Source organism: Pseudorasbora parva, chromosome 13, assembly GCF_024679245.1.
Source record: "Pseudorasbora parva isolate DD20220531a chromosome 13, ASM2467924v1, whole genome shotgun sequence".
In the NCBI taxonomy this organism is placed as follows: Eukaryota; Metazoa; Chordata; class Actinopteri; order Cypriniformes; family Gobionidae; genus Pseudorasbora; species Pseudorasbora parva.
The window spans coordinates 27322821-27350464 of record NC_090184.1 but is presented as its reverse complement, the minus strand read 5'-3'; the positions used below and the strand labels follow the sequence as shown (position 1 = coordinate 27350464).

The 27644-nt window shown below is 38.2% G+C and overlaps 2 protein-coding genes across 3 annotated transcripts in view; both read right to left on the bottom strand.

Annotated features, from left to right (window-relative positions):
* Nucleotides 1-29: 29 nt before the first annotated feature.
* On the bottom strand, nt 30-10746 carry zmynd12 (zinc finger, MYND-type containing 12). The gene is made up of 8 exons (XM_067413655.1): nt 10477-10746; nt 8652-8793; nt 8386-8557; nt 6647-6816; nt 6322-6444; nt 6161-6242; nt 766-911; nt 30-163 (listed from the first exon to the last, which is right to left on the bottom strand). Exons 1-8 carry the CDS (start codon nt 10587-10589, stop codon nt 50-52), a joined length of 1062 nt encoding a protein of 353 aa, XP_067269756.1. The 5' UTR covers nt 10590-10746; the 3' UTR covers nt 30-49.
* A 570-nt stretch (nt 10747-11316) lies between these two features.
* Nucleotides 11317-27644, bottom strand: part of slc16a1b (solute carrier family 16 member 1b) — a 40700-nt gene continuing 24372 nt past the window's right edge. For both annotated transcript variants that reach the window (XM_067413652.1, XM_067413653.1), the window contains exons 3-5: nt 18430-18573; nt 17519-18313; nt 11317-14006 (exon numbers count right to left, since the gene is read on the bottom strand). In XM_067413652.1, coding sequence (XP_067269753.1) covers nt 13768-14006; nt 17519-18313; nt 18430-18573 — 1178 coding nt within the window. In that variant the 3' untranslated portion in view covers nt 11317-13767. The remainder of the gene's footprint in view (nt 14007-17518; nt 18314-18429; nt 18574-27644) is intronic.

The following is a 27644-nucleotide window of genomic DNA, read 5'->3' as shown; positions in this document are numbered from 1 at the left end:
TTTTTTTTTTTTTTTGGAGGTCTGTGGTGTGTAGGTTTAGTGGACAATCTCATTCCAACATTTTTTCAGCATGTTGTAGAAGATTATGGATTGACTCTCTCAGTCTGTTTTGTTCACTTAACCCCTGGATCAACACCTCAGCCTTCTTCCCATACTCCAGAGCCTATATACACAAACACAAAAACATAAAAGGAAATCTGACTTCCAAACTTAGAAGAAATATATGCAGTCCATTTACAAGTGCAGTGGTTGAATTTAGAGGATAGTTTGATGAATAATGGGATGTTAACAATTTGATACAAGAGCTGAGGAGATGCAAAGTGATGAATGGGAAGGTTTTTTTTGTGTGTGTGTGTAGTTGGATATGAGAGCTAGGAGGTTGAACTAGTTTGTAATAACCAGGGATTTAAGCTGTAGGGGAAGTAGAAGAAATCCTAAAGGAGAATCCCATTACAACCAGAATAGCAGTGAACCTGAACAGTCTGTCAAATTCCATCATGGCTTTAGTCATTAGTGTTAATCTGCACTGAAGTCGAAAGAACATGTTCACAGCACAGCATGACTTCATATACACACATGCATCCAGGTCAGAATTCAAACGTTCCATCTCTGGTCTTTCAATTTAATCAGACTTTTGGTTATTTACTATGATTTGGTTTTGTAGGGCAGTGTTGAGTAAGTGTGCAGAATTCAGGAACATATTGTAAATATGTCATATGAAGTTTCTTTATAGTATATTTAATTTAGTCGATCTTTATTATTTACCTTGGTGTAGTTGTGGCATAGCAACGACAGCATAGCCAGAGAATGAGCCAACCCGGCTGACTGGTCAGGGCGAGGCTTCACACACTGTTCCTCAAACTCTAAGATACATCTCAACATCTGCTCAGCCTCCACACACTGGGCCTCATCTATACAGACACACAAAAGAAGAAGCACAATGTCAGCTAGAAAGGCCACGGGCCAGTGTAGTATCTGAGAAAACATCTTTTCTGTTTCAAGTGTCTGTATCAAATAAAAGGTTCACCACTGTTCCATCTTGAGGTGAGTAAACCAGGGAAATTACTGTGGAATTTCATTAAATGATCTGTTGAACAATCTTGAGGAGATATTCAGCAATATAATCTAGTCTTTGAACCATATAATCTTACACAGTTGAGTTTTTTCCATTGGACGTTGTTTGTCAGGCTGATAAATCGGCCGATATTTTAGCACTTTGAGATTGAATCGGCTGATAACCATGATTATTCTGTTATGAGAAATATTAGCTCTCCCTTGGGCCAGTTCAGAAATCTACAACAATCAAATCTATGGATAACTTTTATGTGTATTTCAATTAACTATTGCATGAAAATGTTCAATTTCAGCGTATGTACACTACTGTTCTAAAGTTTGGGGTCAGTAAGATTTTATTTTCATAATTTATTTCTGTAGCAAGGATGCATTAAATCAATAAAAAGTGACAGACACATAACATTAAAAAAGATATCTATCTTCATCAAAGAATTCTGGAAAAAGAATTCACCGAAAATATTAAGCAGCTAAAGTGTTCTCAACATTGATAATAATTATAAGAAGAAATGTGCACCCAAATTAGCATAATAAAAAAATAAAATTAAGTATCACGTGAGACTGAAGTCTGGAGTAATGATGCTGAAAATCCAGCTTTGCCATCATAGGAATATATTAAACTAGAAAATGTATATTTTTAATTGTAATAATATTTCGCTGTATTACTGTTGTACTGTATTTTTGATCTAATAAAAACAGCCTTGGTAAGACAACAATAGTATATGTGTATGTCAATTACAATAATTGAAATGTATTAGTTTATAACAATAGTTTATTTAAACATAAGTTGTGTGTGTTACTAACAAACAAATGTACAATGAACAGTAGTATTTTTATACATTCGAAATAGACTGATTTGCTAATGTATTAATTTATAAATAAAATAAGTAACTATGAGGATGCCTGTTACATTTACAAGTGTGACTAAGTGGCTTGACTGAACGGTGATGTAAGGCCCCACTCACATGATCAGACTGTCTGCCCTATAGAGACGATAAAAAATAAAACAGGCTAGTCTGTGTCCCTGATTGATATCAGGTCATGGTTGTTGTTGTTGCTCTGTGCAGTCACATCCACAGTGACATGCAGAGCAAGGTCGGCTGAGCTGTTTCCTGATATAGTCATCTGGTCAGAAGTTATAATATGATGTGGCTGGCCAGAGGGCGGAACCGGCGCCAGTCTACTGACCTCAGGTCAGTTGTTAAGAGTCCAGAGAGCAGGAAGGATCAAGTGTACTGACCAGTGACCAGTCAGTATGGACACAGAACTAAGCCAGCCACCGAGCCACGTCACTGGAACACTTAGCCAAAACACTGCTGAGGTTAATAGGCTTAGAGAGAGAACTAGGGCAGGAGTGCTGTATGTACTAGCGGTTCTGTCATGTTTGATCTTAGTTATCAGTGGAATAAAGTAGGGTTTGCTTTAGGACAGCCTCATGACATGACTCTAAAAATATAGCTAACCACATACAAACTACATATAATACACACAATCATGATAGAACAGGCTGTCACAAAAGCTTATAAATAATCAAATCTGCATTATGTCAGATGTGACAGTTCATGAAATATAACAATAAGTGACATTTATGTCAGGATATGGATTACATATTTTAATGACATTCTGATTCTGATTAAAATAATTTGTGTATATATATATATATATATATATATATATATATATATATATGTACCTGTGTATGTGTGTATATATATATATGTATAGATATATAGATCGAGTGTATAGATCGAGGGAGATTATCAGTGGTCTTGTATGTCTTCCATTTTGTAATAATTGTTCCCACAGTTGATTTCTTTACACCAAGCTGCTTACCTATAGCAGATTCATTATTCCCAGCCTGATGCAGGTCTACAATTTTGTTTCTGGTATCCTTCAAACAATGTGATTTTTTTGGATTTTTTTTTCTCATTCTGTGCACAATTGGTGACTAACTAAATACTTTTTTGCCTTTATATAACTACTTTATATAAAACATGTTAATTAGATTAATTAGTTATGGTAAAATAACTTACCCTGACCCAGACCAACTTTGGGCATCTAACATTTCATGTTATTTTATTTCATTGATGCAGCTACAATTCAGTATGATGAAGCCTATAGAATGCAATTAGATTGTCCATAAAATAAATATATATATATACACACACACACACATGTATATGTGTGTGTATATATATATATATATATATATATATATATATATATATATATATATATATATATATATATATATATATATATATATATATATATATATATATATATATATATATATATATATATTATATATATATACCTATGATGAAACCTATGAGTGTATGATGAAAATTACAGGCCATATATATATATATATATATATATATATATATATATATATATATATATATATATATATATATGGGCAAAACATATTTAGTCAGCCACCAATTGTGCAAGTTCAAAATTTTCATCATAGGTACACTTCAACTATGAGAGACAGAATGAGAAAATAAAAATCCAGAAAAAAAATCACATTGTCTGAGTTTTAAAGAATTGCTTTGCAAATATGGTGGAAAATAAGTATTTAGTCATTAACAAAAGTTTGTCTCAATACTTTTTTATATACCCTTTGTTGACAATGACAGACGTCAAACGTTTTCTGTATGTCGACACAAGGTTTTTACACACTGTTGCTGGTAGTTAGTGGCCCATCCCTCCATGCAGATCTCTAGAGCAGTGATGTTTTGGTGCTGTCGCTGGGCAACACAAATTTTCAACTCCCTCCAAAGATTTTCTATGGGTTTGAGATTGGGAGACTGGCTAGTTCACTCCAGGACTCAATCCTCTTCTGGATCATCCAAATGCACTCCAGCAAACTTCAGACGGGGCTGGACATGTAGTGGCTTACGCAGGGGGACACGTCTGGCACTGCAGGATTTGAGTCCCTGGCAGCGTAGTGTGTTACTGATGGTAGCCTTTGTTACTTTGGCCCCAGCTCTCTGCAGGTCATTCACTATGGGTGCTTTCACACCTGCCTCATTTAGTTCGGTTGAATCGTACTAGAGTTCGTTTCCCTCTTTGGTGCGGTTCGTTTGGTCAGGTCTGAAAGCAGCAATCGCACTCGGGTGCGCACCAAAAGCGGACCAAACAAGCATACCGAGACCTCCTTGAAGAGGTGGTCTCGGTAAGATTTCAAACGAACTCTGGAGTGGTTTGTTTGTGGTGAGAACGTGATCGATCTCGAACAGAACCAACTGCAAAAGTACTGATCATTTTTGGACTGAACCAGCTGCCGTAGTTAGCTGCGCTGACATTGTGTGCTTGATATTATTACCTGATAGATTGTTGGCAATATTTTCGGAAGATGGAAGCATGTCAAGAGTTAATAATTAATGCATGCCTCCTCTTGAAGTGACGAGCGATGCGCGCTCGCCGTCTGCAGTGCATTAGAACGTTGTTTTCATGTCGCATCCGCGCTTCATTATAGAAATGTTTTGTTTGCATACTGTGGTAAATACACACCGTGTAGTAGATTATGGCCAGGGACAAAACTGGCCCGCGCAGTCATCTCCTCATAGTGTTTTTATAGTTTGCTGGCTTTGCCTCTCCTGTTGGAATTTTCCCACACGTAAATTCTGACCAATCGAAAAGCAGTTTAGGAAATACGCCATGGCCAATAAGTGATGTGGATGTTGTCACGTGCCTGCGTTTTGGTTCGTTTCAACTAGTTCGGACCAAAGCAATCAGTGTGGTGTGAAAAGGAACCAAAAAATCTGAAAAATGCAACAATGTATAATTGTTTTCCCTTGGTTCGGACCAAATGAACCGAACTAGAGATGTGAAAGCACCCTATATCCCCCGTTGTGGTTCTGGGATTTTTGCTCACCGTTCTTGTTATAATTTTGACCCCATGGGGTGAGATCTTGCGTGGAGCCCCAGATCGAGGGAGATTATCAGTGGTCTTGTATGTCTTCCATTTTGTAATAATTGTTCCCACAGTTGATTTCTTTACACCAAGCTGCTTACCTATAGCAGATTCATTCTTCCCAGCCTGATGCAGGTCAACCATTTTGTTTCTGGTATCCTTCAGACAATGTGATTTTTGTGACAATCATTCTGTGCACAATTGGTGGCTAACTAAATACTTTTTTGCCCCACTGTATATAAAACATGTTAATTAGATTAATTAGTTATGGTAAAATAACTTACCCTGACCCAGACCAACTTTGGGCATCTAACATTTCATGTTATTTTATTTCATTGATGCAGCTACAATTCAGTATGATGAAGCCTATAGAATGCAATTAGATTGTCCATAAAATTCAAGATAAGGGGCAAAAATGCACCTGAAGCACGCTTGTTGTGGGCCGTGTCAGCGCGTTGTAACAGCAAGCGTTAAGTGTTAGGTTAGTGCACTGAACACATTATTAAGGAATGATTCAGGAATGATCAGGAACATGATGTACAATTCAAGGTGTTGCCCTGCCTTGGCCTCCAAATTACCCAGAACTCAATCCAATTGAGCATCTATATTCTGGACCAACAAGTTCAATCCATGGTGGCTCCACCTCGCAACCTACAGGAATTGAAGGATCTGCTGCTAACGTCTTGGTACCAGGACACCTTCAGGGGTTTTATAGAGTACATGCCTTGGCATGGAATAAAGATCCGGTTGACTTAAGTTTAGTTTACTCATTCAACCTGCATTGAACTTCTGGGAATGAGTAAAATTATGTGTAATACCCACAATCCTGTGCTAAAATGTAGGCCCTAGACAATATATGCATTTATATATTCAGGATAAATTATAACTATATATTTAGATGTAAAACTATATATTCAGGATTTACATGTTAGAGTTATAATTATATGTTCGGATTTACATGTATATATTTAGATCAGAGCTATAACTATATATTTAGAGTTACATTTACATTAATCTGATGTACATTTTTATATTCACGATTCATATCTTTATATAACTATGTCCTGTTTGGACCTTCATAATATGAATACGGATATAGTCCACAGAGATGAGACAGTTTACGGATATGTCTTTGCGTAGGTTTATTGTCTTTATGCCACTTACCAAAACATTCTTCTGGCTGAGTGCCACTCTGACTCATATCATCCATCAGCTCACACAGGTGAGTGTGCCATGAACTTGCCACCTGTAGACATGCACGCAACGCAATGAGTGACATTTCACAGACACAGATGTCTCAATGTGCACTGATGGTGGGCGTCTACCTCTGTGTAGAGCGAGAGGGCAATGTCAGGCTTGTTTTGCTTCAGAAACACCTCCGCCATAAGGAAATATCCTCCAGACGTCACAGTACTGTCCAAACCAAACATCTCACTAGCATAGTACACCTGTACAAAGATAAAATAATAATAATAATAATAATTTAGTTAGTAACTCTAGGTTTTTAAATAAACAAATAACTGGAGATGAAATATGGATTTTTAGTTTAAAAATAAAAAACATCTACTGCCATTATTCCACAAATGAGTAATAGTACATAATTATGTCCATGCAATCCAATCACAGTGTTCCACGCATATTAGAACTTACGTCATTGGCAAAGTGAGTGAGAGCAGATGTGTATTTTCCCATAGCAGAGTGCAGGCGGCCCAAGGTTCTGTGAAGCTGATGAAGGACAGTGTGACTGCAGCCTGGTGTTTTCATCACTGTCCACTCAGCCTTAGACAGATAGTCATGTGCCTGGGAGAGAGAACCTAAACCTAAACACACACAAACAACATCCACTATGAACAAAGAGTCCTTGATGCCTCTTGAGTTTGAGTGAGCCTGGCTATTAGAGGGTCTGTCTGTGTCTACTCAATACAACCATCTTTGATGTTTCTGTTGGAATAGATATCCAGTGTTTTAAAGATTCACGCCTGGTTTGCTTGTTTGTCAAAAAGAGGTAGAAAGCAGCCACTGTAAATTCTCAGCATATAAAGTATCTATCTGTTCAGACAGAAGGTTGATGATCAAGGGTGTGTCTCAATCCTCTCCCTAGTTCAACAGTGCACTGCCCTTGCCCAAGGAGTTTGCCAGGGCTGTCTCACTGTCAAAATTATTACACTGCACTGAAATGTTCACTCACAAGAATTCCAATGAACCCACTATAAAAACAGTAAGCATCAGTAGCTCAATATATTCTCAAACTCGATTTGTCATCATGTCTTCAGTCTTCTTAATTGTGAGAAAGTCCAAATGTAAATGCACAAAGTCAAAGCTTTATTTCCGTCTTTTATTCCTAATGTGCATGGAAAGGATAAAATCCTGTGAAAACAATTATACAGGAATTTAATGGTTTTATAAGATTGATTATACTAATAAAAACACATGTATTTATTTATTAAATGATTTGTTAATTTTTGCATGTTCTGCCATTTTGCTCTAAGGTTTTAATATTTACACTACCGTTTTGAGGTTGGTAATGTCTCTTTTGAAAGAAGTCTTCCATGCTCACCAAGACAGCAAGAGTGCGCTAACCTGGGGAACACATGGTACCAGAAGGCACTATGGGAAGAAGGCCCATTTTAAGGATCTGCTGCTAACATCTTGGTGCCAGATACCACAGCACACCTTCAGGTGTCTACTGGAGTCTATATCTTGACTGGTCAGGGCTGTTTTGGCAGCAAAAGGGGGACCAACACAAGATTAGGTTATGCCATAAAGTTATGCCTAATCAGTGTATATGTAGTTAGATATGCTTACAAGTATATTGTAAGCATTTTGTGCCTTGTTTAATTAGTTTATTACCTGGCTGCATTTTGTAGCAGCTGTAATGTAGATGCACTACTAGGTGTTATACAGTGATGTTGTCAGATGCATTTTGACACATCATCAGTGTCACAATATGCTACATCATGTCAGTGAATTATCCCATGCAAACTATCAAATCTCCAGCCACATAAAGAATCTTTCATATGGTTATGTCATAGAGTTTTCAGTGCAAGTGGTTTTAACTCAGACAGTACACATCTGCATGACTAGTCTGCCACATCCTGAATTACATAACAAATGTCTCTCCGTTCAGTTCCAAGCACCACCCTTGAGCCCACCAAAAGACACAGGAAGTAAACGGCTTGATGTCAACCTCGGTTTTTAGCAAACGTTTGTTTCCATTCTCTCCTGAAGTGGAAGTTATTGGCAGTTAGCCCCCAGAGAGGTCCAGAAAGTGAAGCAAACTGTGAAGACTACTGTCTAATGGACCTTAGAGAGCTTTAAAATGAATACAGCCATGGGTTGGTTTTTGCAGGTTTTGTCCTTGTCTTTTGTTGGTTTTGGGCAAGTCTCACCTATATTAGCCTGCGCAAGCAGTAGATAAGCTGGTACCAGTTCAACAGCACAGGTTCCATACACCTGCATGGCCCAGCGTAGGAATAGGAGAGCGGCTGGTAACACATCATGGAACCTCTTCTTGGACACCCACCTCTGCGCCTCTAAATGAGCCATCTCGATGAGATACTCCTAGTGTTGAAACATAATAAAACACACACTTATCAGACATCTGCCCTGTTAACAACCCAATTTGCCCCATTTTATGTGCTGCGTGCATTTGAACCTGTTTCTTCACTCTTTCTTTGCGATGATCTTCTTGGTCGGACTGCAGTGTGCCGAATGGTGCAGGTGTGTGAATAGATACCAGCAACGGACACACTTTTTCATGAATACTGGTCCAGTCAGTCTGCTGGTGGTCAGGGTGACTACATACACACACACACACACACACACACACACACACACACACACACACACACACACACACACACACACACACACACACACACACACACACACACACACACACACACACACACACACACACACACACACACACACACACACACACACACACACACACACACAACTTAGCTACATTCAAGATACATTATTTTATTCTTTAGTTAGTTTAACCTAACCCCAAAATAAACTGTCTGCGGTTTATATCATAGACTGGTGTATATATATATACTATATTGCCAAAAGTTTTGGGACGCCTGTCTTTACATGCTTGCACTTGAACTTTAATGACATCCCATTCTTAATCTGTAGGGTTTAATATGGATTGAACTCACCCTTTGCTGCTATAACAGCTTCAAACCTTCTGGGAAGGCTTTTCACAAGGATTAGGAGTTTGTTTATGGGAATTTTTGACCATTCTTCTAGAAATGTTTTTTGAATTTCTAGAATTTGTGATGTTGGACGAGACAGCCTGTCTCAGTCTCCGTCTCTAATTCACCAAAGGTGCTCTGTCAGGTTGAGGTCAGGACTCTCTGCAGGCTGGTCAAGTTCCTCCACACCAAACTCACTGATTCATGTCTTTATGGACCTTGCTTTGTGCACTGGTGTGCAGTCATGTTGGAACAGGAAGGGGCCATCCCCAAATTGTTTCACACAAAGTTGGGAGCATGAAATTGTCCAAGATATCTTGGTATGGTAAAGCATTAAGAGTTCCTTTCACTGGAACTAAGGGGCCAAGCCCAACCCCTGAAAAACAACCCCACTCGACCAAGCAAGCAAGTACCATTCTCCTGGCAACCGCCAAACCCAGACTCGTCCATCAGATTGCCAGTCATAGAAGTGTGATTCGTCATTCAAGTGAACAAGTCTCCACTGCTCTAGAGTCCAGTGGTGTCGTGCTTTACACCACTTCTTTCGATGCTTTGCATTTGACTTGGTGATTAAGGCTTGGATGCAGCTTCTCAGCCATGAAAACCCATTCCATGAAGCTCTGTATGCACTGTTCTTGCTAATCTGAAGGCCACATTATGTGTGGAGGTCTGTAGCTATTGGTCTGTAGCTATTTCTGCTATAGCAGAAAGTTGGGGACGACTGTGCAGTGTGCCTCAGCATGCGGTGACCCCGCTCTATGATTTTACGTAGCCCAACACTTCGCTACACCTGCATTTAATGATTTGGAGGGGTGTCCCAATACTTTTTGGCTTATATATATATGTATATATATAAACCCTGACTGACCGAGTTAGATGTTTTTTATTTTTTATAATGTTTTTTATTTTTATAAAGAGAGTATGCGTCGTGGTTCGTGGTGTCTTTAAAAAGGCAAGTGAAAACTTCAGGATGCACACTAAAAACATATATTTTTCCAGTCATATTTCTTTCTTTCCTGGTTGGTTTTAAGCACGCATGGCTGGCTATTCTCTTCCCTCTGCACATAATTTCTCCTCCAGCTGTTTGAACTCGTTCAACCTTTCCATCTCTGCAGCAACACGGCAAAGAAGAATGCTTTCGCGACACGTGTGCCTATAGTGCCACCTGCTGCCTGCACGCGCAATTACACGATGAAGTAACGTTATCATTTAGTAGTTTTTAAGTCGTTGTATTATACATAAAACCCATAAATAAACCAAAGGGTCCAGACTCACCAGTAAAATGTGACCAGGCATTTTGTGCACTGCAGTTTTGCAGGTTTCTGGCAAAGTTCGCACAGCTTCTTAACTCCTTTAGGGTTTGCTAGAGGGATAATGGTGACCGACATCCCAAATAAATGTACACAACTCCCCTAAAACTACAAAATTAGTTTAACACTAATACAAAACAAACAACCAAACCCGTTAATTCTGCGTTCTGACGATTACAAATTAGCTCATGCAATATTTCTTGCTTTGTTGTGTCTAAATAAGAGGTGTTTTTTAAATTGGTTCCCATGGAGACGACCTCAGGCCAGGGCAACCGACGATTTAATTGTTCCTGCGATTTAATGCTATATGTATATATATATTTATACAGTATTTGTTTATAGTTATCTTTCAATATATATATAACATATATAACATAGCTTAAAAAAAAACTGCATTATCTTTTTTTGCTCTCGAAACACAGATCTACAAGTTTATCGCCATCTGGTGGTGATCCCTCATGAGTAGTGATAATTGTCATTTTTTTATACTACAAGCTTTATATTACATGTAAAATCGTGATTTTGTTGCTCAATATTTATTTTTATCTGTAGAAGGTAGATTTTTTTAACCTAAACTCTAAGACTAAAGTATTTGATTTAATGAAGGCCTATAATTTATATCAGCTAATGGTTTCATATTTTAATGCATTACTTTTCCCATTTTGCTTTACAGATTTGTTAGTAAGCGCCTTACTTTTAATATCTAGCTTATAAACGGTGTTTAATGGCACATTCCATTGTGACAACTTACCCACTAAAAACATGTCTGATCATTATGTCTCTCATCACAACTACAAATAACACATTTGCATTTTTATAAAAGTTTATTGATTTTCTCATCCACACAAAAAACATCGAAACATACAAAAATTCACACGTGATGTTTAAAATACCTAAAAATACAATTATTTTTCATTTGCCCAGAATACCTTACAAAGAGCCAGCCAGCCAAAAAAAACAAAACAAAAAACCCTCATGAAATCGTGAGTTTGCATGGACTCTCGGTGCATAAACACACAATACTTCCAACCACTGTCTCTTGACCTCAGTCAATATCTTTCAGACAGGAGACGTTTTTTAAAAAGCACTCAGGTTAGTGTTACTTTTGCATTCAAACGGCCCACAAGAAAAAGTGGGAATAAGAGGATGTAAAATATTCTCAGTGTGGTCCATTTTCTGTACAGCAACATTTTACTTCACACGATTACCAACACGAAACCCCCAGCACAGTCGAGTGGAGTTTAGACAGCTCTTAAGTAAACAGAAGAGCAGTCGGAGCAGCGATAATGAACTTATCTGAGATACTGAAATTGAGTCATTAACACTGCACTGAACTCTTTCAGCTTTTTGTCTCGCAGCTGCTATTATTCACCCGAGCTGAGATTACCAACTCGGCTACACCAGACAACTGGAGCGCCCATCGCGAGGACCCATACAGAGTCATTCTCAGGGAGAAAAGCTAATAAAGTGCACTATACAAATAATTGACAACTGCTGTGACCAAACAACCTTACTAGAAAACAATTACTTGCTTGAATTTGCACACAAACGTTCTTGAACAAAAATACTACATAGAAACTGCACTAAACCAGCATAAATGATTCACCAGCTGTTACAATAATATCTGTGACCGACAGCCGCCAGCAGGTGGTGGTGTTTCCTCGCTTTTAGAATGCATAATATTTTTTTTTTACCTGAAAGTGACTTAGTGCCACTGATGTTTGAGATTTGCTAAATCTTGTGTATTTTGTTCTTTGTGCAGACCTGAGAGTAGTGTTGTTTTCTGCATTATTAGCAAAATTAACTTCACCGTTTTGCATTCGTAACAAGCATAGGCAAGGCACCCTTCATTTTGCGCTAGCAGAACTTGAAATTAAGTCTTTATCTTTAGCCAACAGAAATTCAGTTTCGTGTTTGTTGCTGGCTCAGGTTAAAATTAAGGACTCTACTCTCCCTCAATATGGCACAAAAAAATAATAATATCAGTCTATGGAAAATATGTTTGCAAACAGCTCCCTAAAAGAGGTTTCAGGAATTAGTATTATATGTACCTGCATTTAGATAGAAAGGCACCCAATCAAAGGCACAGGATCTGTTGGCAACTGTAATTAAATGTTTCTAGACATCTAAAAACAACATGGTCAAAAAAGCTAAAGAACACTTTTTAAAAGGATCCCCTATTTGAATGTATCCTAGTGAGACTATTACCTTTACTAAATTAAAAGTGAAACACGAGAAACATTTCCAACAGACTGCTCATGTGAAGAAGTGATAACTGCCTCTCAGACAAAAACAAGACCTTTGCAATATAGCGTCTGCTGCAGTTCCTAAAAACAGTAACCACGGAAATCTCCATGGTTACAGTACAGTGAATTAACAGTTTGATGAGCAAAGTGAGATCATAAGATCATCAGAGCCACACAGCCAAAAACAAACAAACAAAAAAAACACTTGGAAACAAAATTAATTATTCTGCCATGCAAAAAGGCAAAACACAGTAACTTCATATTTTATCTGAATTCATGGGTGAAATGTTGTCTGTCCTGCAACAGATGGGTTTTTACTAAACTATGTTACGATTCAGAAAAAAAAAGTTGTAAAAAGTTGACATCAAATCAATCCGAAACTTTTTCCGTCTTGACATTTCTGCGTTTTGCCTTTATATGGCAGTCTAGCACTATTTTATACCAGCCAGTCAGAACAGGGAAGACTACAGATACTAAAACACAAAAACTTCACACACAACTTCAAAAAATTTGTATCCTACATATAATAATGACCTTTCATCAAAAAAAGAGAAAAGATTACTATGACAAACCGTTCTCCCATGTCTTGATTTGACAAATTCTGTGCGCACGTCACCTTAAATGTCACGCGTGTCAATATAAAAATCTGCTCTTTTTTGAAATGTGCATTTTGAAATGTACTTTTAAGGCAGATGAACGGTTTAATTCTGGAGTCAAAATCTAGGAATGCTCTCATAAATGTTGTGATATACTAGAAAAAGGTGAATTGTGACATTATGGTACAGAGAGACTCCCATATGAATGTTGAGTAACATTTGAGGTGTGTGTGGGACTGCATAAAAGAGACTATTTCTTGGCAACATTGTCTAAACATCGGCTGAATCCTTAAGTAATGCATTAGAGGGGAAAAACATTTCTGTGTTTATCGTTTTAGACGGTCAGAAGTGGAAGACATGGATTGTTGCCCTGTGTCCGCAGTTCAGTGTCCTTTTCCGTTTGGCAACGTCCGCTCACGCATCCCATGCGTCTCCATCCGTCTCCTTTGCCTTCTCGTTCAGGGCATTGTCTATATTTGTCTCTTCATCTTTTTCTTCCTGCTTAGCTCTTCTCTCCTCCTCCTTCTTCTCTTTGTTCAACAGCCGGTAGTTGATTCCCATCCCCACAAACAGGAATATGCTGGCGATCACCAGGACGATTCCACAACCCTGATATGTGTATTTATAATCATTGTGGATGTCATTGAGTCTTCCTGCAAGGGGAGAAATGGAAAAAAGCTTTCATCAATCTCTGTGACACACTAACTGGACCAGGACATGCTATGACGTTCATTGATTAGTGCAATTAAAGCCCCGTCCTAATCTTTGGTCATTGTTTGAGCCAATGTTGCCATGACAAACTGGTCAGGATTGAGCGTTTTGAAAGTGCCATAGCACTTGGCTCACTTATTGTTCATTTTTGCAGTGTTTTGTTTTAGTCATAGTTTTTTCCTTTAAAAGACAAAACAAAAAAGCTTTTAAACTTTCAAAAGAGTCAATATTTTAATAAGTCACCGATTTATCTAAGTGATAGTGTTTTACTTGATAAGAGCACAAATTACAATATCCATATAAGCATTTTATATATCAATTTAACATTAATTAACATTAAAATTACTTTACATATTTTAATAAAATTATATTTTACACACACACACTCAAATATTATATATGTGTGTGTGTGTGTGTGTGTGTGTGTGTGTGTGGTGATCTACGAAAACCCATCACATGGTGAAATTTTACCTTTTACAGTTTTTGACACCATATGAACGCTGGGGTCAAGTCCTTTTCAAATATATTTTTATTTATTTCATAGTTATGGTTATCTGAAGTTGGGTGATTGCTATGATTTTTAGGAACAGAATTTTGAGAAAAACTGGTTTAAATAACCAACCCTTTTTTTCACATAGACCTTAAAATGTACTATACAAACTTAAATGGCTGTTCAAGAATGCTTTTGAATATAGACCTCAGGCTGGTCTTGTTTTAAAGAAGACACTTGGTAGATTATTGTTGAAGTCAAATAAATTATGAAGATAAAATATTTTTTTTAATAAAAGTTTAGGTTTATGAAAATGTAAAACTATTTATTTCATAATAATATTTTATAATAATATGTATTTTACAAAACATGCTTTACTCTAAAACTACAATAAAATCAAAACCAGAAATATAAATCTATGTTAAAATAATCTGTGATAATCTGTGTTCCAAAATAATCTGTGTTCCAAGTTTTAGGACGATATCAAAAAATTAGCTTTCATGAGATCTTGTTTGGGCGTAGTACCAAACTTTTTCACTAGATGACACCCAAGCTCCATTACTGACCATAAAGAGCGCCCCCATTTCCATATGGTTTGAGTGATCTAAATAATTTATTTCCATAATTTTCATACATTTTATTAAGTACACATCCTATTCAGAAGTAGTATAGGTAGTTTGGCAGTATTTGAATTCAACCTCTAATAATATTTAAAAAAACAGGTGCAATAGCTCACTGCGTCACAAATGGCAAAACTATATTTTTTTCCTTTATACTTAAAACATTTTTCAGAACTTTTTATCTAGAAATATTGTCTGGAGGTGTTATATTTTGAGCTCTTGGCATGAAAACAAATTGGTTGTCTACCAATCTTTATTTATTTTTCTGTTTTCATCACTATTTCAAAATAAAGGTCTTACTGAATATAAAAATATGAAAACTAGAATTTAAAAGCTACATCATTGCACAAGGGGACTAGCTAACGTTACCATGAAGAGGACAGCAACTTAGTAAGTAGTAGTGAAATACGTTTTCTATTGTTTATCATGACATGGGCAGTCTCTGAACTTTGATCACCCGTTGTATGTTTAGATCGCATCGCAGTGCGCTAGTGTAACGTAAAAGTACAATAATAGCAAGCACAGCGCACCTGCAGCATGAGAATAGCTAAACTGACTCCTCTTAGTCTACAGTAACTTCATCATCCGATCCTTCATTTTTGGATGTGAAATAATTTATTATATGATCGTTTAGGGCACTGACATCACCAGGATTAAGCAGATTGAGGCAAACGAGATCATAAAAGCAATCAGTTACTTCAGACCGTGTTGTTCTCTTGTGCTCTCACAAAGTCTCACAATACGATAACGTAGCATTAAATAAAGACTTTGCATGCCGTAGTTTACATAGGACTGGCAGGAAATGTGCTTTAATACACCTTTATTCTACATGTAACAGGGTTTATTTTGATGGGTGAACTGTCTTTGTGTAGCCTAGAAATCTAGACGCACACTAGCGGTAGCAAATCTAATCTGCCACGAGTATCGTCTAGCAACTCTCAATACACTTCTGAGCTGTAAAAACCAAACTCTGGTCAGGCCAATCACATCGTGTATAGAGTCGGTGGGCGGGGCTTAACATAATGACAGCAGAGTTGCGCTTGCGTGCTTCTAGTAAACAGAGAAACTGGTGAACAGCAGTCTTTCGAATCAGCTTTGACCGCGACTCTGGAAGACTTGGAGTTACGCTTTTCTCTGAGAAAAGAACAAAGAACGGCACTGAAGTCATTTTTAAAAAGGAAGCAGTGTTCGGAGTTTTGCCGACCGGATACAGCCAATGTTATCTATCAACTAGCTCCGCTTCACGTTGCTCTGGTTGGTTGTAGCTCTATCCTATCGCGTGGAGAGGGAGTTTGAAAGACAACCGTTTATCCCGCCCCTCGGATTGAGCTGTCAATGCTGAGTTTCCAGACCAAACACCTTGATGTGGGTCTGACTTGTCAGGCTAGTCTTTGTGGTGTTAAGAAAGTCAGCTTACCGCTACAAATTGCTATTTTTCTGCACTAAACAAGTTCATTTTGCCAAGATATTTTTAGAAATGATAGACAAGATGTTATAGAATAATAATTTAATGAAAACCCAATTTTGACAAAAAATGGGACTTTCAACCTATTCTTTGACCTAGCTGAAAACGTTCCAGCGCAACATCCGACAGGTTTTCCCAGATCGCATCACATAAATTATTTGATGAGAATATTATACCAAATAATCAAACATTTTACATATTCATTTTAATATTCATATTTTTCATTAAATCTCATTTAAATTGATTCTATTATATAGCCTTTTCATACATTTATGTAATTACATTTTACTTGATGGGAACATGAACAATTAAACCAAATATTCAAGGACTTCACATATAGATTGAATTGTCATATTAATAAATATATATTTTAATATACTGTAGTAATTATAACTTAATATATATAAAAAAAAAAAATCAAATTAATAAAAATATCCCATACATTTTATTGACTTATATCTTTTTTTGATGAGAAAATATTAAAACGTATCAATTTTAATAAAAATGTGAAAACTGTCTTCAAAGGGACATTTCACTTAAAATAAAATGATGTCATCATTTGTCCTCATTTTCATCCAAACCTGCATGACTTTCTTTGGAGCATTAAACCGTCAATGACATGAAAAACAAAACATTCTTCAAAATATCTTCTTTAGTGTTCCGCAGAAGAAATTCAGACAGGTTTGGAACAACATGAGGGTGAGAAAATCATAAGATAATTGTAATTTTTGGGTTGACTATCCCTTTAAGATTGATTGATATCTTTATTTTCAAACAGGAGAGAATAATAAAAATACAATAATGTTCAAACATTTTAAAAAGAAAAAGTAAAAATAGAAGAATAGAAAAAAAGATAAACAGGTTTACACCCAGCCTTACCCAGTAATGGCGGTCCCAGCAGCACAGGTCCACATTCCACAATGGTGACTAATCCGACAGCACTGGAGAATCTCTGTGCGCCCACCAGGTCCATGAGAGTCTCGAACAACACAGAACTGAGCCAGCCAAACGCCACACCGAAAAACACAGCATAAATGGCAAAACCCAAGTAATCGGTTGAGAATGGCGCCATTAAGTGGCAGATGCCATTATACAGCACAGATGCGGCAAAGAAGTATTGGATACGGGGACGGACCCAGCGTGTGTTGGCCACCAGGCCCATGGACGGCCGAGCAATCATGTCAGTAAAGGCCAGGATAGACAACAAGAACGCAGCCTTATCCTTGGAAATATCTTTACTCTTCGCGTAGTTACTGAGGAACACAAGGGGTGCGAAGAGACCGAAAAACATGATGACGTTTCCGAGCAGGTACAGCAAGAAGCCTCGGTGGGTAAACAGGGTCAGATCCAGAAAGCTGTTGATGGTCTGTAGGCATGTTTTTTTCTCTTGAATTTTGGGCTCACCATCCTCTTTTGGAATGGCAGGTTGTGGTTTTGGTCCAATGGGCCGCATTAGCGCCCCCGCAACGCAGCAGTTCAGCAAAGCTCCTCCCAAGATGAGGAAACTGCCCCTCCACCCGAAATGATCAAACAGCCAGCTGTTCAATGGGGCCAGGGTGGACAAGAATACCGGGCTGCCTGCCATTGCGATGCCATTAGCTATTGGCCGCCGCTTGTAAAAGTATTTGCCGATCATGGTCAATGATGGATTCAGATTAAAAGCCAAACCCAGTCCTAGAAACGGAGAGATGGAGAGAAAGATTGTATGCACGGTTCAGAAAGTGAGTTTGTAACTTTGATTATTTCATTGCTCTTGCTCTGTTTTCATCTGTGTCATTCAATATACTTACCACCTATAACTCCCACACAGAAGTAAAGACCCTCCACTGTGTCACAGAAGGACGCGGCGACTAATCCTGTGCCAGACAGACAGCCTCCAGCAATCATGATGGGTCGACTACCAAACTTATTCACCAGAATACTGCTGATTGGTCCTGTTGAGAGGAAAAAAACAGGTTTGTTTGAGAAAAGAAAAAAATCATTCATTTATCATTCAAAAATCATTTAGGATAAAATACAGATCTAAATACAGTTCAGACTCTGATTTGTGTGACTATGTACAGTATTATGTATAAAGCGAACATGAAATAAATATTTAAAGCAGATGCCAGGATGTCTGCCCTGGAAACAAAGGACTTTCCTAAGGATTAACATTTGAACACCCCCCACCCCCCACGACACCATAGCGATACACTCACACCTCACCCTCACACTCTCTGTACTTGCATTTTCTCCCCCTTCAGGAAAACCCATACAAAAGCTACGTAAAGTTAAGTGTGTACAATGAAAAACTATATGTGTTTAGGTTCATTTGACATGTCTTAGTGCGTCTGGTAAATGGTCTCATTCTCCCAGCCATAATACAAACCTCCAAGAAGTTCTATAAGTTGAGAAAAAATGATATGCCATTAAAAAGGTCACCTCCTGCAGATCTATAATTCAGGATGCCTCCTGTATGCAAACACAGTAATGGCCTCCTTTACAGATGTTGAGAAACCTTTCAGACAAATTCTAATTGCCATTTGTGACACCCTGAATAAGGGGCCAAAATCTAATTATAATTACAGTGATCTGGGTATTTAAGGAGATGTTCCAGAAGGATCAGGGCCGAATCTTTATATGGATCAGCCCATAACCTTGGGTGTCTCCAGACACTCAGCATTATGTAATTTTCAGGTATCCATACTTTATTTTGTACTTCAGAGTATTTGATGTTATCTATGGATTATCTTTGAATTGATAATGTAATTGGTGATATACATTTACCTGGCTGTTAATAAATTGTTACATTTTTATTTATTCTGATTTACTGGAATTATTAACGATCTCTAGTAGATTATGAACGGGAATAATTTCAACAAAGGGTTAAACAGATTAATTAAATGTGTAGTTAAACTATTATATATAAATGACCAAATAATCAATTGGCATTCGAACCTAATTTTAATGTCATAATAAAATGAAGTCAGACAAAGATGAATTGGAATTAAATCCCTTTGCCCAGCTGAAAAGGTTGAACGCGAAGCTACTTACACCCACCAATAGTTAGCCTCCATTGGGATGATTTGGGCGGATTTACAAAATATAAGACACTAGATTGGGTAACATTTTTTTCCCTGGACACGTGTATAAAATGAAGCACCTATGCATGGAGGCTGCTTCTCTAAACATTTGTGAAAGAATGGGTCGCTAACAGGAGCTCAGTGAATTCAAGCATGGTACTGTGATAGGTTGCCACCTGTGCAATAAGTCCATTTGTAAAACTTCCTCACTACTATATATTCTACAGTCAACTGTTAGTGGTATTATAACGCAGTGGAAGCAATTGGGGTACAACTCAGCCACGCAGAGGCGCAGTGCACAGAAGTTGCCAACTTTCTTTAGATTTAATAGCTTCAGACCACCAAACGTCATGTAGCCTTCAGATCAGCCCAAGAACAGTGCAGAGAGAGCTTAAAGGGGTACTTCAGCACTGGAAAGATGAATCTGTATTTAAACTGTGTCATCAATGTAGTAGAAATGTGAAATTATTTTTGAATTTGGTGCCTTCTAGACTGAGAAAAGACGGAAAATGTACTTTTGTCTCATGGGGATGAAAGACTACAATTCCCAGAATGCTTCGCTGCCCCGTGAGGCCATTCCCGAAAGCCACCACTACTGGATTACAGTGACTGAGATTAGAAAGTACAATTAAATACTGAACGTGTCTGTTCAATATAACGATTGAATTGCTGCGTGAATCTCACAGCACTAACTCAGATTAGGAGTCAGATTACATTTAATGTCATAAATGAGCTGATGAGCTCTTGTGATGTGAGCTGAGGTAATCGTGACCACACTCGCGGCATACATTCACAACGCGAGTTCAGTCTGGCGCGTTTTCAGTTCATGCCTTTGCAAGATTAACTTTCATAGAAATTAATTTGAGAAGTTAAAACACTCACATTGTTTTCATAGCTCCGTTTAAATGAATGCCTGCAGCTGCAAGCTGTGCTGTAAGTGTGATCTCCCATTCCCCATTCGCGAGTTGAAAACATGCGGAAATGGCTCCCTCTGCTGGCTGTAGTGTTTAGCCTCTGGGAAAACATTCCAAAGATGACGCAAATATCGTCAATTTGCGTCACGAGAGGAATTTTTCCAGAAATAAAATGCATAAATCTCTCGTCTCAGGGGGATATGAGGGGGGAAAGCACAATCATTTGAATATATTCCAGGGTTTCTACTGATACAAAGTCATATGCTAATCACTGAAGAAACCCTTTAATGGAATGGGTTTTCATGACTGAGTAGCAGCATCCAAGCCTTAATCACCAAGTGCAATGCAAAGTGTCAGATGCAGTGCTTTTAAGCATGACACTACTGGACTCTAGAGCAGTGGAGACTTGTTCTCTGGAATGATGAATCACACTTCATATAAAAGTAGGTGGAGGGGGGATTATGGTGTGTGTTTGGTTTTCAGGGGTTGGGCTTGGCCCCTTAGTTCCAGTGAAATGAACTCTTAATGCTTCAGAATACCAAGACATTTTGGACAATTTCACGCTCCCCATTTTGTAGAAACAGTTTGGTGATGGCCCCTTCCTTTTCCAACATGAGTGCACAAAGCAAGGTCCATAAAGCAATGAATGAGAGAGTTTGGTGTGGAGGAACTTGCCCAGCCTGCAGAGAGTCCTGACCTCAACCTGACAGAACAGCTTTGGGCGAATTAGACCGGAGACTGTGAGACAGTCTCGTCCATCATCAGTGTCTGAGCTCACAAATGCTTTTCTAGAAAAATGGTCAAAAAATCCCATAAACACACTCCTAATCCTTGTGGAAAGCCTTCCCAGAAGAAGAGAAGCTGTTATAGCTGCGAAGGGTGAGTTACATCCATATTAAACCCTACAGATTAAGAAAGGGATGTCATTAAAGTTCAAGTGCATGCAAAGGCAGGCATCCTAAAACATTTGTCAATATAAAGTAAATAGTTTCAAACTGTATTAATTTTTTCAGCTAAATAAAAAAAATAATACAAATACAGCCAAAGACATACACATCACCTGTGTAACAGGGTTGGAAAAAAATTAAACATCTTATCAAATAAATAGAATATAAACATTATTTAAACTGACCTCCTGAGATTGACAATCAAAATCACCAACCATTTGTTGAAAAAGAAAAATATATTCATTTTTTGTAACCTTTTAATATTTCACCACAAGATGGCAGCACAACAGCAGTCATTCACACCACTGACTGCTTCAAAGCAAGATAGCAGGAGAGAGACTCTTGCTGCACGAGGACACAGGAGACGATTCAGAGGAAGGAAACTTCACTACATGCCATGTGATCAGGTGGTGTGAGGGTGAAAAACTTATTCAGCAGAATGAACCTGACCTACAGAGACCAGAACAGGAACAGACTAGTTTTCCTTTCAGTTAACTTGACTCAAACAATCTAAAAAAAGCAGACAAAACACGCGGCCGAATATGACCTTCTTTTCCATCACAAATACAAACTGCAATATAATAAGCAGTTTATGTACATGTATTTATTTATTATATGTATTTATTTCTGAGCTGTACTATGCATCACACAGTAGGAACATTCAAGGATGAAATTGCCAGTTGTTCTTGGTAAATAAACCAACTGCTTGGTCAATGTAGTAATTATCTTGTGAAAGGCCTCATTTAGAAGCGTCACCTTCTCGTCACAAAACTAGAGGTTCTCTTTTTTACCATCTCAACATGGTAACAGAAAACACAGAAAACAAACATACCTAGTGATGTTTGCCATGATTCCTATAATAACATAACCTACATGACACAAATACATCACAGAGCTATTAAGAGAATCTGAAACAGTGCAGATGAATCTAGCACAAACTCCAAAAAAATGTCATAGCATATAGTATTGTGTGCACACAACCTAAACTAATGCTAACATTTCAAGATAAAAGTAGCTTTAAACAAAGACTTAAATAAATAAATCATTTAGTGCACATTAAGTTATATATATTTTTTACAATTGCTATCAATTCTTACTTGAAGTTTGCAAAATGTTTCTTGAATTATCTGCAAACTAAATGGATGGACTGCATTTATATAGCGCTTTTATCCAAAGCGCTTTACATTTTTGCCTCACATTCACCCATTCATACACCGACGGCGATGTCAGCCATGTAAGGCGCCATCCAGCTCGTCGGGAGCAGCTGGGGTTAGGTGTCTTGCTCATGGACACTTCGACACTTGGTCAGGTGGAACCGGGGATTGAACCACCAACCTTCTGGTTTGTAGACAATCTACATGAACCACTGAGCCACTGCCGCCCTATTCAACTATTCAAGTTACATGTGCCAGTTCGCCATAAAGGCTAATTCCCATCATCAGGAGGAGGGTATTTCCTGTATGTTCCATGCACCCAATCAGAGTTCAAAGCCATTTGTTCATCCCCCAGTCACATTCCTTGAATTAATTTATTCTGACAGGCTTTGTGTAGCACCAAACAGGCGTCCTTTCCAGCCCACACAAAAACAGAGACAAAAACTGCAGTGATCCAAATAGACACATACAAGATTATATAAACTGTTGCAGAGACGGGAGACAGCAGAGGATACTTTTTAGATATTCAGTCTAAGAGCTACTTGTAGTGTATTTTTACAGTTTTACAGTTAAAGTTTTAATTTAAAATGTACTTTCAGGAGCACAGCAGTGCGATTTACAAACACTGGAGAAAACTCACACTCACACTTTTTACACTAACATAACAGTAAAGGTCCTGATATAGCCATGCCGAAATATTTTTGGTGTCAAATGAAGTTCAAATATGTGACCAGCGATATACTGTTGGCGAACATCTAGTTTAGATTAAATATGTGCTGAATGCTTTCCTCTCAATAACAAAACAAACAGCAAGCATTTTTTAAAATAAAGCATAAGAAAAGCATATGATCACAGCAACGTGGATATGTTTGTACCATAGGCCTTTGCCATCTTGGCAGTGTGTCACTTCCGGATAACTTTATGTTTAGTTTATTGATTTATATGCCACATTTAAAACAACCAAGGTTGTCACCAAAGTGCTGTACAAGAGCATTAAAACAAAATCAAAACAGAATTACACATTAGATATATACAGTGAGGGTACATGGGAAAGCATTTACACCATCAGTTAAAACATAAAGAGTATAAATGAGTTTTTAAGGAAGCTTTAAAAGTAGCAACAGAGGGGATTTGAGAAGATTTGAGAAGCCGCTACAGAGAAAGCCCGGTCACCTTTAGTCTTATAACGAGAGCAAGGAATAGAAAGTAGAAGTTGATTCGAAGAGCGAAGGGATCTTGAGGCATTGTGCATAACAAGATCACTGTACTGAGGTGCAAGGCCATGCAGAAAGCTAAATTTTAAAATCAATCCATGACCTAACCGGTAGCCAATGAAGAGAGGCTAGCACAGGAGTGATGTGCTGATGCCTTTTAGTGCCAGGTAGTAGTCTGGCTGCTACGTTCTGAACCATTTGCAAACGATTTACAGCTGAATTAGGCAAACCTAGGTACAACGAATTACAATAGTCCAGCTTTAAGTGATAAATGCATGAATGACAGTTTCAAGGTCTTTCTTTGATAGCATCATCTTAATTTTAGCAATAGATCTCAGTTGGAAGAAACTGCTTTTTACCACAGCGCTAATCTGCTTATTAAAACTCAGGCTGGAATCAGAAATTACACCAAGATTCCTGTCCGGGGGGTATATCTCAAAGGCCAAGCCGACTTGGAGCTCCACACTCCGGGTGGGAGGAGGTACCAATGGGACCCCCATGACCCCAGTGTAGGGAGCCCCAAAAACCCAGCTACATGCTCAAGTCTGTGTATCATGATCAATGGTGTCAAATGCTGCACTTAAGTCCAATAAAACTAAAATACAGCCAGATCCTGCATGCATCCAGGTGAGTAAGATGTTAAAAACCTTCAACAAAGCCGACTCAGTACTATGTAGCTCTCTAAAATCGGACTAGAATGTGTCAAAAATATTAAAGGCACTTAGTTATGAAGAAATCTGAGAGTAGACAACTTTTAACAATACCTTTGAGATAAAAGACAATTTGGAAATGGGTCTGTAGTCATTCATGTTGTGCTGATCTAAAGTAGGTTTTTCAACAAAGGCTGTACAGTAGCATGTTTGAACTTGGTAGGTACCATTCCATTTATTAGCATACTATTAATGATAGCAATAACAACTGGACTAAGAGCTGAAAAAATCTCCTTAAAAATGTGTGAAGGCAAAACATCTGCAGGGCTAACAGAAGATTTCATGCCAGCTAAAATATCAGAAAGCTGTGAGGGTGACTCTGGTTGAAAAAGTGAAAGAGCACTATAACAAGGGGGCATTTCTTGACATGAAGAACTCTGTGATGAGATATTAGAGCGAATATCCTCAACTTTATGAATAAAATGTGTTAAAAATTGATCACACAGGTCAAATAGAAGCTTCTGATGTAGCACTAGGGGAGATATTTAAAAGTGCATTAATTGTGCTAAAAAGCACCTTTGGCCTGTGAGAATTTTGTGCAATTAAAACAGACATGTAATTCAACCGTGCCTCCCTAACAGCTTTCTGAAACCGCTTAAGACAGTGGTTCCCAAACCTGTCCTGGAGGACCCCCAGCACTGCACATTTTGTATGTCTCCCTAATCAGACACACCCACGTCAGGTCTTGCCATGTCTACCAATGAGCTGATGAATTGGACCAGGTGTGTCTGATGAGGAAAACATACTAAATGTGCAGTGCTGGGGGTCCTCCAGGACAGGTTTGGGAACCACTGGCTTAAGACACCGCTTGAAAATTTCATTAAAAATGTGAAGTTCGTCTCTTCTTCACCTACGTTCAGTTCGCCTACACTCTTGTCTGAGGGTACGGATAGAATCATTTAAGCAAGGCTGCACTTTCTTCACCAGCCTGAATTTATTTGAACCCTTAGAGGAGCAACGGAATATAGTGTATCAGTACAAGTACTCTCAAAAAGGTCAACCAGATCATCAGGATGATCACAAGAGGAAAGAGCTTCAACAACATTTGGGGTTTGGGTAGATAAATACACCTCGCTAAATGACCTGGCAGTAGAAGAATCAAAATGAGAACACCAAGTTTGGCAAGATGTTTCGAACTCCCAAAAAGAACTGCAGGCCAAAACAAACTTTGTTTGATTTTGTTCGAAATTTCGTCACATCAGTTTGTTTTTCGATTTTGCTTGCAATATCAGGGCCTTAAGACACACACGTCTTTACTGCACACTTACAATTATCACAGAGGCAGAATACCTTTTTAGTTATCGACTCATTACACAACAGTTACTCCCCTCCAGCCTTGATATACTCACTTCAAGTTGCACATGGTTAACAAGAATAACAATTTTCTCTTTTTTTCTACAAAACATGGCAATACATAACACATTCAACCATGTCAATAATTATGACTAAAATTTTAACATAACTTTTTATTTGTACTTTTTTATGCATCATGTATACAAGTGTGTCCAGCCTGTTAGGTGGTTTACGAACACACTCAGAAGAAAGTTTCTTCATTTGGCATTTTGAGGAAAAGATTGTGATTGTAATTCACTGTGAGTCATTGTGAAGCTGTTGATGGAGCCTCTGGTGTAATGAGGGCATACTTGTCCGAGCATTGTGAGGTTTCCAAACTCTTGACCATTTTGTAAGGTCCTGAGTACAAATCGTTTTGGATTTTGGCTACACTGCTTGGTTTGCACATGCTGGCGCAAGCTAGAAGTAAGTCTAGACATGAATGAAGACTTCTTCCCATAAAGAGTGTGGCTGGAGACTGACCTGTGAGCTGACTTCCTAAAGGCTAAAATAGAGTTTGCAATCTTTTGTTGCAGTGGCACTCTCTCTCCAGGTTTCAGGTACTGAATAAGTGTTCAGCCAGACCCCTGCACCATTGCAGGTTGGTAAGGAGCAAATGTAGTTTGCTTAATTCCATTGCACGAATGACTTGAATTCCTCCGAGGTAAACTTTGTAACATTTTCGCTGGCCAGTGTGGGAAAACAATGTGTAAAACAGCTGAAAAGTCATTGTAGATGTAACATTTTTGAATTTTGACCACTTTGAATGTGTGTCCACTACTTCTAGAAACTTCTGTCAAAAAAGGGTCCTGCATAGTCAATGTGTATTCACTGTCAGGGACTGGTGGAGAATTTCCACAATCTTAAAGCTTGTGCTTCACGTGCTGCTTGTGGCTGTTGTTGAATCTGTTAACATCCAGAACAGGTTTTAGCCAGATCTTCCATTTGGCAATCTAGTCCAGGCCACCAAACATTGCTTCAGACCCACAATCCCAATTGTACCCCTAAGCCTGTAGCACTCTCAGAAACTGAAGCCTCCACACCTCGATCGCCCCCAGGTGGTAGGTCAAAACCCCCGGCCCTCCATGTTTTTTAATGGACGCGAGACAACCTAAACAATCAAATTACACTTCAAATAATTTTTCCCCAAAATAGGTATCTGTCATTGTAGGCAATTTTTATCACGATTTCATTTCAAGTGTTCGTTCTTTAAATAAGTTTAATTTTAGTTATTTATTGCTATATTAGGGGGGAGGGGTGACGTCATGATTGACAGCTGAGATTTACAGCTTCTCTGAGTGTTGTCACTGAGGCACTAACGCACTTTTTTCTGGATTTTTGGGAGAAGATTGAAACTTTAGCTTTATTTTCTACATTTCCACAACTGTTCATTTCACACTGACATAATGAATTGTTCAACATCTGCGAGAGTGTGGGCAGGATTTGGATATTGCATCTCTACTTTCTGGTCTCTGCTGCACAGGCTCGGGTTCGTAAAATCTGCGCAAGATGTCTGCGGCATATCTGGAGGCTTCAATTACTTCAGCAGAAGAGAATGAATTTGCGACGTCCATTTTTTAAAATGGTCTATGGGTACCCCACATCCTTGTGTTACAGACAGCTGCTCACAGATCTTGAATTGTCTCCATTTGTATTTAAACACTTGTGACAG

What these genes read in the sequence shown, in the direction of transcription:
- zmynd12 (XM_067413655.1), bottom strand. Translation starts at nt 10,589, where the DNA reads ATGTCGGTCACCATTATCCCTCTAGCAAACCCTAAAGGAGTTAAGAAG. An exon ending in TGCCTGGTCACATTTTACTG is followed by an intron (nt 8,794 to 10,476) that starts GTGAGTCTGGAC and finishes GTGTGTATGTAG; the next exon opens with TCACCCTGACCACCAGCAGA. An exon ending in TCACTCACTTTGCCAATGAC is followed by an intron (nt 6,445 to 6,646) that starts GTAAGTTCTAAT and finishes ATCTTTGTACAG; the next exon opens with GTGTACTATGCTAGTGAGAT.